This window comes from Typopeltis vanoorti, chromosome 21 (genome assembly GCF_054136105.1).
Source record: "Typopeltis vanoorti isolate ZY-2024b chromosome 21, IOZ_Tvanoo_1.0, whole genome shotgun sequence".
Classification (NCBI taxonomy): Eukaryota; Metazoa; Arthropoda; class Arachnida; order Uropygi; family Thelyphonidae; genus Typopeltis; species Typopeltis vanoorti.
The window spans coordinates 37,112,591-37,126,112 of NC_143569.1; the positions used below are offsets into that span (position 1 = coordinate 37,112,591).

Here is a 13,522-nt window from a genome sequence, read left to right on the forward strand (position 1 = left end):
TGTAAAGCATCTTGGACCATTTCATGCAAGACCACTTTATGTTGAAGTGTACGACCACAGAAGGATGATATCTTCATTGAATGCTTTACAAGAAATGTGCAAACTGAGTATCTGAATGTAGAAAGCTGTGCTGCTGATGTTTTTTTTTTCCTGCAAAAAAATAAAAAATCTGTATACATCCTTCTGCAGAAAAGAGGAACCATCAGCACAGCTTGATCTATTTATTCCCTTAATATCTCACCAGATTATGGTATGTATTGTTGTGGCCTTTTTGTTTAAAGAACTGACATTATTTCATTTCATGCTCTGTCACTTGGTTTCAGAAGCAACATGGTGGAACAAGTTTAGCATCAGTAGCAATGTTTAACAGGAAATCACCCTTAGAGGCATGTCAGTGAATCAAACTGATGACATATCCATCAATGTCCTTTTGTGCATATCTATGTGGGATATTTAATAGAAACACATTTGCTGATAACCCAAGGTGATAATCTCCTGCATGATATGGTGCCTTATGTTAGGATGGGTTATGATTTCTTTCACCATCATCTGCTAGTCTTCATTAATAAGTGAAGCACTTCTGAATGATTCAACCAGCATAAAGATGATTGGCTTTCATTTTTAAAAATGTTTTACCCATTGCTATGAAGCTGAACTGCTGTCTTTCAGAGTTCAATCAAGGTGTATTGAGAAAATTATGTCAGTTGCAGCTATTCTGCCATAGTCAATTGTGGGGATATTGCATGCATGTCAGAGACTTCTTTCATTGCACAGTGAACAAATGATAATGCTATCACTACATACCAATACTAAACACCGCATTATGTATTTAATATTTTATATTATTCAGCTCAAAACAATCAAATGTACAATCAGACTAAGCTCATTACCTTTAGTACAATCTTGGCATTAAAGAGATAACATACATACCTGCCATTCCTATTGGCCATCTCTAAAGTAAAGTATATAAATTCTGGATTCCGACCTTCTCCCCACCTTAGCTTGAGACTGTTATGACTTACTGATAAGCACTCCAATACTGGAGGAATAGGAGGTAGCCTTAAAGTTGTCAGTTTAACACACTGACTAAATGGACCTTCACCAACACTGTTAGTGGCTTGAATACGTACCCTAGAAACAAAAACAAAACTATTTTTTCTGAACTGAATTATTATCATAGCTCATGTATTTTAGGAAATCAAATATATTTTTAGATAAATGTTTTATTTTTTTGAACTTGAAACTAAAAGTATAATGTTAATTTGAAATATAATAAAACAATTAAGGTAACTTTCAAATTTGCAAAAATAATAGTGGACAATTATAAAGTTTCATTCCTTTGATCATGTTTTATGCTTTATGTTTGTTATCACAGCTATATTAATATTTTTATTTTTTTAGGAGTTTTACTAATTCCATTTCCTTCATACTCCTTACATTCCCCGTGGCGACCGTTAAAATTTCAGATTCTTAATATTTTACCTTCATCATCCTGTCCTGGTCATAATCCATTTTTTTCCATCTGATGAATTTTCGTTGAAGCATCTGAGTTGGGATGCTTAAGGGTCAAAGTTGGATGACTGACAGGAGACCTCCACATAGCATTTAAAGGAATGCAGAGAACTGACCAGGGCTTCTGACCTAATATCCAATCCTCATCTTTTCATGGTGTACTCTTTTAGGTATCTATCTGGATACTGAATGACTGAGGATAGGCTGGCAATTTGCAATTTAGCCAACCAAATTGTATTTTTACTGGCTAAACCACAATGTAAAATGATGGTACAACATGACAGAATTTCATGCCAGCTGGGAGAGTCACCCAGTTAAACAAGCCCCCCCCCCTTTTCAAAAAAAATGCAGGTGATCCGAAACCAGTAACTTCAACATAGAAATATGTAATATCTTTTCAAAGTTTCATATTTTTTGTATATAATTTTGTTTTGTTTTCGTTATTAATAATTTTATTTTAACAAATATATATGTATGTAGGTATTTTTTCTGAGAAAACTCCCATGTTACTCCTCTTAAAAACGATTATTTTTATGGCTATTTGCCTGCTTTTGTTTACGAGTGCCCCTTTTTAATGTCAATTAGGCAATGTTTCAAATTAATTCTCCCACATTACCTAAGCCCCCCCCCCTCCCCCACTCCCTTTTCGACACCATAACAACAGAAGTATACACACTGCAGAAAAAAGACAGGCAACAACATCCAAGAAAAGGTATGTGCGAATTTTCTTCTATTATGCTACATATATTTCTCTCTAAAACTACATCTGCAATGCTGTAAGAATTCGCGAGTAAAAAGCCAATGACATTAAAAAGGGGCACTCCTAAAAACCAGACAAAATAGCCATAAAAATAATATATATACATGTATTATCAAAGCTTTAAATATAATAATGTTACACATACTTCATGTGCATATTTTTTGACTGCATGGAACATAACATTGTACCTCCCATTAAAATTGAGTACGTTTTACGGCGCTTCGGTTTACGCCCGTTTTTTCAGTAATGGAAGTGAGGAGTAAACCGAGGGCTGCCTGTATTAAGAAGGTGGCAAGATATTCTGTTTAAAAACCTCAGAAATGGAGGAAAGAATGCTGTAAAAGGAATTAGAGATGATAAAGGTGACATGAAAACTGGAGAAAAACATATCCTTGATGTACACTTCAAAAAATTGCTAAATGAAACAATCAGTAACAGCACAATGATAAAAACCTCAACAGGCATGCAATCAGGAATACATATCCATACTTGAAGTTCAAAGAAACTATCAAAAGCCTGAAATGTGGAAAGGTTGCTGGAGTAGATGATATTCGACCAGAAATGCTCAAGTACGGAGGTATAAAAGTCTTACAGTGACTGTACTGCATAGATCAGAAGACCTGGACAAAGGGATGAATTCCAGATGATTGGAGTAGAGCTCTCATAGTATAAAAGGGAAATAAAACTGAATGTGATAATTATAGAGGTATTTCTCTACTGAATGTTCCTGGTAAGATTTATGCAAGTATACTTGAGAAACAATTGAGAAAGATTGTGGAAGGGAAGCTTGGTGAATAACAAGCTGGATTCAGGCCAAATAGAGGTTGTCAGGATCAGATTTTCAGTTTATTACGATTATTATTATTTGACATCTCCATGGAGTTCAAGACTCATTGAGGGAGGGCTGCTACTATACAACTCTCTGTCTCCACCAATCACATCATTTACACCAATGCCATCTACTGTCTATCAGCACTAGTACTTTCACCAACAATCACAAAAATCCATGCTCACAGCAGGATTTGAACCCACAGCCTTTTGGCTGGAGAGTGGATATGCTAACCACTCGGCCAACCAGGCCGGCGTAAGACAAATAGTTGAGAAATCATGGGAATATAACAAAGATCTGTATTTAAGTTTTCTAGATCTGGAAAAGGCATATGACAAGGTGCCAAGAGAAAAGCTATTCAAAACACTACAGTTGTATGGTATCAATGGGGCATTATATCAAGCAATACAACAGTTAGAATTGAAGTTGGAAGATGGTTTGATGTTAAATCTGGTGCTAGACAAGGATGTACATTATCCGCTCTGTTATTCATTATCTATACAGATCACATTATGAAAGAAAGCAGAATTAAACCTGATATCAAAATTGGAGATGTTAATTTCAGTTCTTTCCTTTATGCAGATGATGTTATACTTTTAAATAAATCTAGTACAAGACTCCCTGACTAAATTGAATAACTGTTGCATTAAACTTAGTATGAAAATTAGCAATAACAAGAGAAAGACAAGGAAAATAGACACACAAAAACATTGAAAATATCAACTGCATTGTGAATGGATAACCTATAGAACAAGTAAAACATTTCAGCTACTTAGGCATAATTTTTAGTGAAGATGGTAAATGAAATAGGGAAATAGACAACAGAATCAACAAAGCCAGTATGGTAGGAAGCCAACTGAATAAATTTATATGGAATAATAGAGAAATTGCTCAAAACACTAAATTAGGTGTATACAAGACAGTGTCCAAACCAATTTTAACTTATGGAAAAAACCAAAGATTAAAGACCACAGATATGAGAGTCCTGAGAAAGCTTAGGGTCATGAACAAATGTATCCATGGCAATATCATATTAAAAACAAGGATATTAGGAAAGAACTAACATTGTTAGCATCCAGGAATGCGTTAGCAGAGCTAATCTCAGAAAAAGACCAAGATATAAGTGAATTGATACGGTAAAAAGTGCCGCAGAAGGGAGAAATATGAGATCTGATAATGTTGGAGTATTGACAGGTAACGTAATGATTTGGAGGAACATTGTTGATAGGAAGTTAGTACGTGTATATGTCTGGATAGAAATAGGACTTTATCAAATCAAGGGTCTTAGCAGTACATTAGCAAATAGTGAAGTAACATCAAAGCTAATCAAAATGTCTGAATATTTTAGGATATGGTCTTTTTTTTTTTTTTTTTTTATAGAAAGGAAAAAGAGTTTGCCAACTCTTTAGCAAGTTTGTATGTAGGATTATCTATACCATCAACTAATGGACATGGTGTATACCAAGGTTGTGAATTTTTGCTGCTACTCCATATATAAGCTTTTTCATGTAAAACCACCCAAAATATAAACTCAAAATGCCTGTAAACGTTTCTTTATCAAATAACAGATGATTCCAAATTACTACAGTTTTTAAACCATTCTAATAACAGATTGTTACTGTTTGCATATCATTAAGAGAGATAAAAATTATGGAAACAACTACCGTGTTATAGTATTCAGTTTAATATAAACTAAAATAATTATTCAACATTTCGACCTTCATATCAAGGTCTTATCTTATCTCTGAATGATTTGTAACCAAATAGATAATAGTAATAACAACAGGACTCTAGCTTTGATGTAGTAATTTATTTATTTATTTATTTTTACCAGAGGCCAGGCCATTAGTTTTAAAGGTTGACCAAATTACTGTAACTTTAGCATACCATTTAGATTGTAATCTAACTTGTTTCTTTGTATAATGTGCATACCCTAGATCATAGATGGCCAACAACAGGCCCGCAGGCCGCATGCGGTCCGTAACGTGATTTTGTGCAGCCTGCAGCAGGATAAAAACTATGTTATATTATATTATAAACTATATTATATGTGTTATCAATTTGGTTATTAGTTTCGACCGTAGATTTTCTGATTGATATACTAGTTATATTCATTATTTCTGATGACGGAAACAATTTATATTCTCCACACGGAATCCAAAGTGCTTTAAAAAGATTACTCAAATTATAAAATCTACTGCTTCTCTGTGCGAGTTGTAGCAGTGGGAGATTTCTATGAGCTCCAGAGTAACGCATCACTGAAAGTCACTTGGCTCTGCTCTGGTTATAGTGATCAGTTTCAGAGACTCAGTTTCACAGCTAACAGTGTTATTGTTGTGGTTTGTGTCCCCTGGTCTATGAGTAAGAAATGTAAGATCTGAAGAAAACGGGTCATTTCAGGAGAAATGGGAAAATGAATTTCTGCTTATAAACAATAACGACAACAAACCACAGTGCCTTGTGTGTTTGCAAGTGTCTGTGCACAGGGAATATAACCTCAAATGCCACTACATACAGCACCATGCCGCTAAATACCAAGAATATGTTGTGCAAGTACATACTAAAATCGTTCGTAATTTGAAGAGAAATGTTAGTGCTCAGAAATCTATTTTTATAAACCAACATCAATACAAAAAAGCTCACTCTTGGTATCGTTTGTTGCAAGCGCAGAGATAGCAAAAACAAAAAAATATATTACCTCATGGTGAATTTGTAAAACACTGTTCTGTGAAAATGGCACATACATTTGGGGAAGATAAAATTGCCAGGGAGTATGAAAGCATCCCACTATCAAAACTAACCGTAACAATGAGTCGAGGAAATAGGTTCTCACATATTAAATAAATTAAAAAGTGTTATTACAGATTCAGCTTACTTCTCATTGGCTCTGGATGAATCAACTGACATAACAAATACAGCTCAACTTCTAATTTTCATTTGAACTGTTTCCAAAGACTTTGTTATTAATGAAGAGCTACTAGCATTAGAGTCATTGCATAATACAGCCAAAGGTCAAGACATTTATGATGCAGTTATGAAGGTTGTAAAAGGTACTGATGACATCATTAATCTCACAGCTATTGTGACAGATGGTGCCAAATCAATGCGTGGTACTCAAACAGTCTTAGTTGGCTTACTAAGGAAGGCTGGAATCAATTGCCTTGCATTGCACTGCACTGCACTATACATCAGAAGATTTTGTGTGGTAAAATTCTGGAGATAGAGGATGTTATGAAAACTAACGAAGTGTGTGTGTGTGTGTGTGTGTGTGTGTGTGTGTGTGTGTGTGTGTGTGTGTGTGTGTGTGTGTGTGTGTGTGAGAATCTAATTAAGGGCTGAAATCGGGCCTTGACACACTGCAAGTTTCTTTCTTTACTAACAGAAATGGAGGCAGAATATGACGATTTAGTGTTGTACACAGAAGTACGTTGACTAAGCAAAGGGAACTGTTTAAAACGGTTTTTTGCTTTGAGAAAGCAAATAAAACAGTTTTTAGAGGAACATGAGAAGACAAACAAAGAACTAATCACAAAACTATGTGATCCTCATTTTAACAGCTTACTTGCCTTTCTAAATAGACATCACACACCACATGAATGAACTCAACGTGAAGTTACAGGGACGTAACCAAACAATCTCAGATTTAGTTGGACACCTAGATGGGTTCATAAGTCGACTGAAAGTTTTTAAATTCACCCTAGTCAGAGGAAAATTGTTACATTTCCCTTCCTGCAGGAGTTGATGTAGGAGAGCCATGACATTGACTTCAAGTTTTCTGTTCCAATGTTAGACCAACTTTTGGAGCAATTCAGTAAGCGATTTTCTGACTGACATGCGGCCACAACTGACATTATTCAACAACCCAATGAAATGAGACATTTCAGAGCAGCATGACGCTATTCAATTGGAGTTGTATGACCTTCAAAGTAACCCCTTTTTTCAGTCAAGGGTGGAGATAAGTATTGATTTTTGGAAACTGGTACCAAGGCAAAAATATCCTGCATTGAGTGATTTCAGCTTGAGAATTGCATCTATGTTTTGAAGCACACATATATATGTGAATACACTTTCTCAACTATGAGGGCAGTTAAATCCTCACAAAGAAGCCGACTTCTTTGTCATCAGTTAGCCGACTAACTGATGACGACCTTCAGGATTTGTTATGAATATCGTCATCATCATTGAAAATCGACTTTGATGAACTTGCTGCCGCATATGAACGCCCACAGCATTCTCATTAAGTTGTGTTAATGTAAAAAAAACAGAAATATGTAATTAAGTTTATTTTAACAACTTATTTAAATCAATCAAGTATTTTATATTGTTTTCTCAGTAGTAAAATGATTTAACAAATATAGTAATTCAATACATATAACTATTGCCTTGAAAAAATGCAGAGTTTATTTAAGTTCTGTCTAAAAGTGTGTGGCCCATGACACTGCCACTCAACATATATTGGCCCTCGTATAGAATGAAGATGGCCACGCCTGCCCTAGATGATGACCTTGATATGAAGGCTGTAATGCTGAGTGATTATTTTAGTTTATATTAAACTGAAGTTTTACTATAACACAGTACCATATTTACTCAAATATAACTCGCATCCCTGATTTTACTTTATGAAAAAAGAAATTAAAGTTTCACATATACCTCGCACATGAAAAAAGTTTAAACATGTTCATGCCAGGGCAATAATGATTCACTTACCATGGTAAACATAACACACCCTCTCCAATAGCCACTATACTGCAGAAGCAAGAAAAACAAGTAGTTTTGTGTCACTGAATAAAGTACAGAGACATTTGCAGTCTGTGTAATATATTTGTAAACATATAGTGCAATTAGAGACAACTGGGATAAAAATGGCACAATTAAGGAATCACATGTCCCCTCCCAAAGAAACTATGCTGTATAGACTCAGCAAAACCATAGGTTGTACCTCCAGAACACAGTACCTAACTAAAAACTATTGTTCAAACATTTGTCCAAATTTTCAATTATGTCATTAAGGCAGATCACAAAGGCTAGGCTCAAATAAAATTCTACTGGCAAATTGAAATTAACATGTATAATGTGTATGAGAGTCCACTCACCAGCCTGACCTGTAAGAGGCATGCAAACAAGCAGCAATAAAAGTCAACTGAAGGGTTGAAACTTTGTGTCAGTTGAGCCATCCATGCGACACGGAAGTGGTACTCAAATGGTAATGAGAAGTCCTGTCGGAACAATAAACAGGCAAAAAAACTACCCCAACGTGAACGTGTTGAAACTAAGAAATATATAGTGAATGCTGTTATGGCAGTTTCAGATATTTTGCAATTTGGTTGAAGAGCATTTCAACTCAAGAATTGTCAGCTTGCCTTTGTCGTTGAGGCACACGATCTTTTGTTAACATCACACTAATCATATGCTCGTCTTCATAGCTGCTCTATCTCTACTGGCCTACCATTGTCCATTTCACACTCTGCTTTCAATTATCATTAGTAATTCGTGAAGAATTGTTCATTATGTATCTCAAATCTTGTAAACTACTGGTAATTCTTGCTTGAAATATTGAGAAACGTTCAAGTTACAGTGCTGGTTTTAAACTCAAAGATCTTATGATTCCAAAATGATAAAAGGACAAGCAAGAATGAAATTGTGTGTTTTAAGTTAATGACAGAAGCACTGCCGCTAAAGATTCAAATATATTGCATGATGAAGGTGAGCAGCCAATAACATAAATAACTTTGAAAATTAAAATACATTCATTTTATAAATAATATGAGCAAATTATAAATTATAATGAATACTGAGGATTTAATTATAAACATCAATTTAGTTTTTGCCTGAAAAACTTTAGTTTCTGAAAATCCCCACATATATCTCGCACCATGATTCTTAACTTTCATTTTGGGGAAAAAAGTGTGAGAGAGAAAATTCCATTTTTGAAATGTGTGCTTAAAATACATGGAATCCACCTTCTCTAATTCTAGCTATAAAATCATGTTAACCAATGTTTTAACTGCAATGCTCTTGCTAGCTTTATTTTTGAAAACCTGTAGAGTAATCACAACACAGTTTAATTTTATTCTAGTTTAATTCAAACTGACTCAATGTTTTAATCTCTATATTGATGCACCATCTTGGAAACCATACCTGCACTTAGTATGTATGTTAAGGCTAATAAAGTAAAAATGAAAGGTTTCTTAAGAGTATTCCATGTTCCCTAGTACCATAGCACCATTAATATAATATCCTTGGCTAAACATTACACCCTGCTCATCACTCACTGCATTATGGTTTTCATGCAAAAATGACCATGTGAGAATGAATTAAGTGAATCCTCAGTGACCATGGCTTCTCCTGTAGTATACTATAAGTTGATAATTAGTTCTTATAATTTTCAGCTCAGTGCTTCCCCCAAATCCTTTGACAATCTCTGAACTATCTCCCAGCTTTTAGTTTCCTATTTTAGTAACTTTTAAAATTTTCATTTAATACTTCCCTAATTTGAAGTCCAACTAAGAATCTAGGTTTTTCTCTTTTGTTTCTGGTATTAGTTTACCACTGAACAACCATTAACTCTATAGAAATCACAAATCCATCCAACCTTTGATAAGTGCTCTCAACATTTGTGGTAGTGTCCTCGAGAGCTGCTTAAAAACCCTTGACTCAGGACAGAACAGAGCAATTAAGTTGATCATGGAAATAATTCAAATTCTGTTACAGAGAAACTATGCACTGATATTCTTTAAAAGCAGCTAAAAAATATAAGTTTAATACCTGTAGAGTGTTTCTGGCATCAACTCATCTATGCAAATTTCAGGAGTGCTATCCTCTGTAGTATACAAATAGTCTCCCAATTCTACATTATAGTTTAGAATTTCAGCACCATGATTGTCTGGTTCCTGCCAAGTTAACTGTACTGAAGTGGCACTAGGAGTCACTATCACTGATGATGATAACACAGGATCTGGGATAGAGGGAGGCATACAGCAAGACACGACTTCACTAAATGGACCTGCTCCTGCACTGTTGATTGCCTAAAAAATTAAGATATCAGAAGGTTTACAAATAATTAGATATTTATTTATTGAATTCCCAAATAGGGAAAAATCCACATCTTACGGAGTGATGAAATTTCTAAAATACTATATTCACACACATAACAAAAGAAGCACTAAACATGTTTCAGTGCTCCTGTTTGCAGTCATAGAAATAATAAATGCATGCTTCCACAAAATATCTCATGTAGTTGATGTTCAAATTTACAAGTAGATTACTATCAGGCAATTGCTTTTGGTAAAACTGTACACTATGCTAAGTAGAGTGCAGTACATTTTTCATGTAAAGAAAGCCATATAAATATTTATTAAATAATGAAAAACTGCATGTATTCGTTTTACTATTTGCATCATCATTTTAAGTAGTATGTTCCCTTCATGTTCTATATCCTTTTAATAATAACAGAAAAGAGACTTCTGTCTATTCTCAAGCAATATCATCCATTTTGTATTCTATTTTCAGGTCATGATGTGAAAAAGTAGTAGAGTGATCTGTTACCACACTAAACATATAAAAAGCATGGAAATGATGAGAAGAATCAAAGCACTGAAACTTGCTAAGTCAGTTGTCATTGAAAGGACTAAAATGCATCATGGTGTCTTTAGTGAGATCAGTCACACCATCAGCTATTGAACACTATTGCATAGCAAATTACTTAGAATTTGGTAAAATACTACATAATTTTGAATCATATCAAATAAAATTGAGATGGTGTTAGCAAAGATCCAAACATCTAAATCTACCCATACGCAGAGAGAGAGAGAGAGAGAGAGAGATGTTAATATGGGTAGATAAGTAAACTGAAGTTGGATTGATGTGTTTAGAGTTTATCTTGAGGCAGCTAAGACAGTGATCTGAGTGGCTAAAAATTTGATGATGGTGGCTAGTTGTGTGTGTGGGGGGGGGGGAGAGTCTCACTCTGATAGAATTAAAAGGGTACTAATGTATCAGAGGTCTTGCAGTTTTCTGAGTGTGGAATTAATGAATGTTCGCTGGCTAAACAGTCATGGGCTCCTCTTTCTCAACTCTTGGCTAAAAGAATACCCTTAATTCTTCCCTCCTTAAAACCATTGTCCACACTATGTGGACAATGTGTTCACAATTTGGCCACACAGCCTGAACACCTTACACACTTTCCTATCCCATTAGAACAGCTAACCGTCTAAGGATTTAATTCACAACAAAAATAGAAAGTAACAACAGTCTGCCCTTCCTGGACACCCTGGTTACAAGACAACCAAATATATCTCTGATTTTCACTGCCTACAGAACACACACAGGTAAATACATCCATCAACAGTCACATCACCCCCCCCCTCCTCCAACAATACCAAACTATAAAAACCTTAGTCCACCAGGCATAATTAATTTGCTCAGATAACACTGTGCTCACCACAGAACTCACCCACATAAAAACACTTTTTTTGGTCAATGACTACATCTCCCACCAGATAAAAAGAATTCTATCACCACATACCAACATTCCAAATATATATTACAGTAAATCCATCACAATCCCTTATATATTCATGGCATCTCAAGAAAGGTGACAAAGATCTTAAAAAAGGACGATCTGGTTGCCACTTATAAACCACTAACAACCCTTATCTGTATATCAGCCAATATCTGTATATCAGAGTGCCAGAACTACATCTGTTTCCACCACTATGGCTGCTCAGGATTAGCAGACCATGCCCTGGATAGCCGGCACACGATCTTCTGGAAAAAAGCCACTTTACTTCACCGATGCAAATTTAAATTTGAGAGGCTTTTCCTTGAATCTGCTGCAGCTTTTATCACTATCCCAACCTAAACATATATGGTTGCATCAAAACTGCCTCTCATATGGGAAACCCTCATCAGCAGATATTCAGCCTAACAGACAAGAACATCCAACCAAAGCCAATAGGTGGCATAATTATAAGACTTGAGGTCATCCTATATCTCTCCTGTTCCATTTCTGTTACTTAAGTGTGCCTGCATGCATGTGTGATATCAGTGTATTAATCCCTGAAGATGCCAATTTAACTTTGGCAAAATATAGGAAATAATAATTAAAATATTTTAGTTATTATCTACTCTACGTTGTCAATTCCCTAAAACAAGATACAGGATAAATTTGACGATTCAGATGAAGATTTGACTCAGTGTGTAAGGCTCAAATTATATTGTATAATAATAATACAGAATATAATTTGGCTGGCTAAGTGCCAAATTTCCTATTCATCCTTACTCTTCAGTAGTATCCAGGTGGATACCTAATGACAGGGCATACCACGAGGTAAGGATTGGTCATTTGACATAAACTCTGTTTTCTGCATTCCTTATAAGTTATATACAACGTTCTCCAAAATTCTGATAATTCTGGCCAAAGTAGGTTAAGGTGTAGGCACAATGAACTTCATATACTTCAGGATGTGCAAGAGGGTGAAGCTGATTCTTACGAGAAAGGATTAACTTGGGACAGACTGGTAGATGCATTAACATCTGCCTTGTAGAACACAAACTACATCTGTATGACAAGTCAGGACTGGTGGACCTTGCTCCAGATATTCCTTCACATGGTATTAAATGAAAGAAGACAACTGAACTGCATAGTATTTGCTACAGATCTTCAGAATCAGCATCAGCTAAGGAACATTCCCCTACTTCACAAAAAGTATGGCTGCATTAATTTGCCAAAGAGGGACACAGTCATTCTAAGGAAAGTATTTAGCCTGACTTTTCTGGACTAACTTCTGAAGGTTTGTTTTGGAGTTTCTTCCTTCTTTTATGCACACTATTCTATTCCATTTGTATTTATCATGCGGCTTTGAAATTAGCCCACATGTAACCATTTCCTAAGAAAGGTAACAAATCTAATCCTCTCACCTAATGAATGATTATTAGTATGGATTTTACCACTGCCAATCAACAGGAAACCTTCTTTTCACATAACCCACATTTGGACAAATGTCAGAAAAGTTTGGAGAAATGCAAGGGGTTGCTCATAATATGTCTAAGGCCTCCTTTGATTGGATTTGGCTTAAAAAGTGCCAATTAAGTGAGCCTCCACTGTAAGGCTTTGTCTTTTGTGATAAGAAAAAGATTATCAATAATTAATTCTCTCTCTCTCTTGTCACATACTGCATATGATAGTGATAAATCTTTTTCATGATTTTCAACTAATACTCAGGTACACAAGTGTCATTCTTTAACCCACTCTGTTTTTTTTATATATATATATATATATATATATACACATACATACACACAGGCCTGTTCTGTACCAGGGTGCAATGAACCTGGATGGTACAATTTAGGAGCGGTATAATCGAACACATTCATGGAATTTATTTCAATATATATTCCTCTTAATGTGCGTATAATAAAAT

General features: G+C 35.1%; 1 protein-coding gene across 2 annotated transcripts in view; it reads right to left on the reverse strand.

Moving 5' to 3' along the window:
- The window catches only part of LOC150094746 (fibronectin type-III domain-containing protein 3A-like), a 379,873-nt gene that overhangs the window by 18,760 nt on the left and 347,591 nt on the right, over window positions 1–13,522 (reverse strand). For both annotated transcript variants that reach the window (XM_090411064.1, XM_090411062.1), the window contains exons 22-23: window positions 9,867–10,126; window positions 931–1,131 (exon numbers count right to left, since the gene is read on the reverse strand). In XM_090411064.1, the coding sequence (XP_090267190.1) occupies window positions 931–1,131; window positions 9,867–10,126 (461 nt within the window). The remainder of the gene's footprint in view (window positions 1–930; window positions 1,132–9,866; window positions 10,127–13,522) is intronic.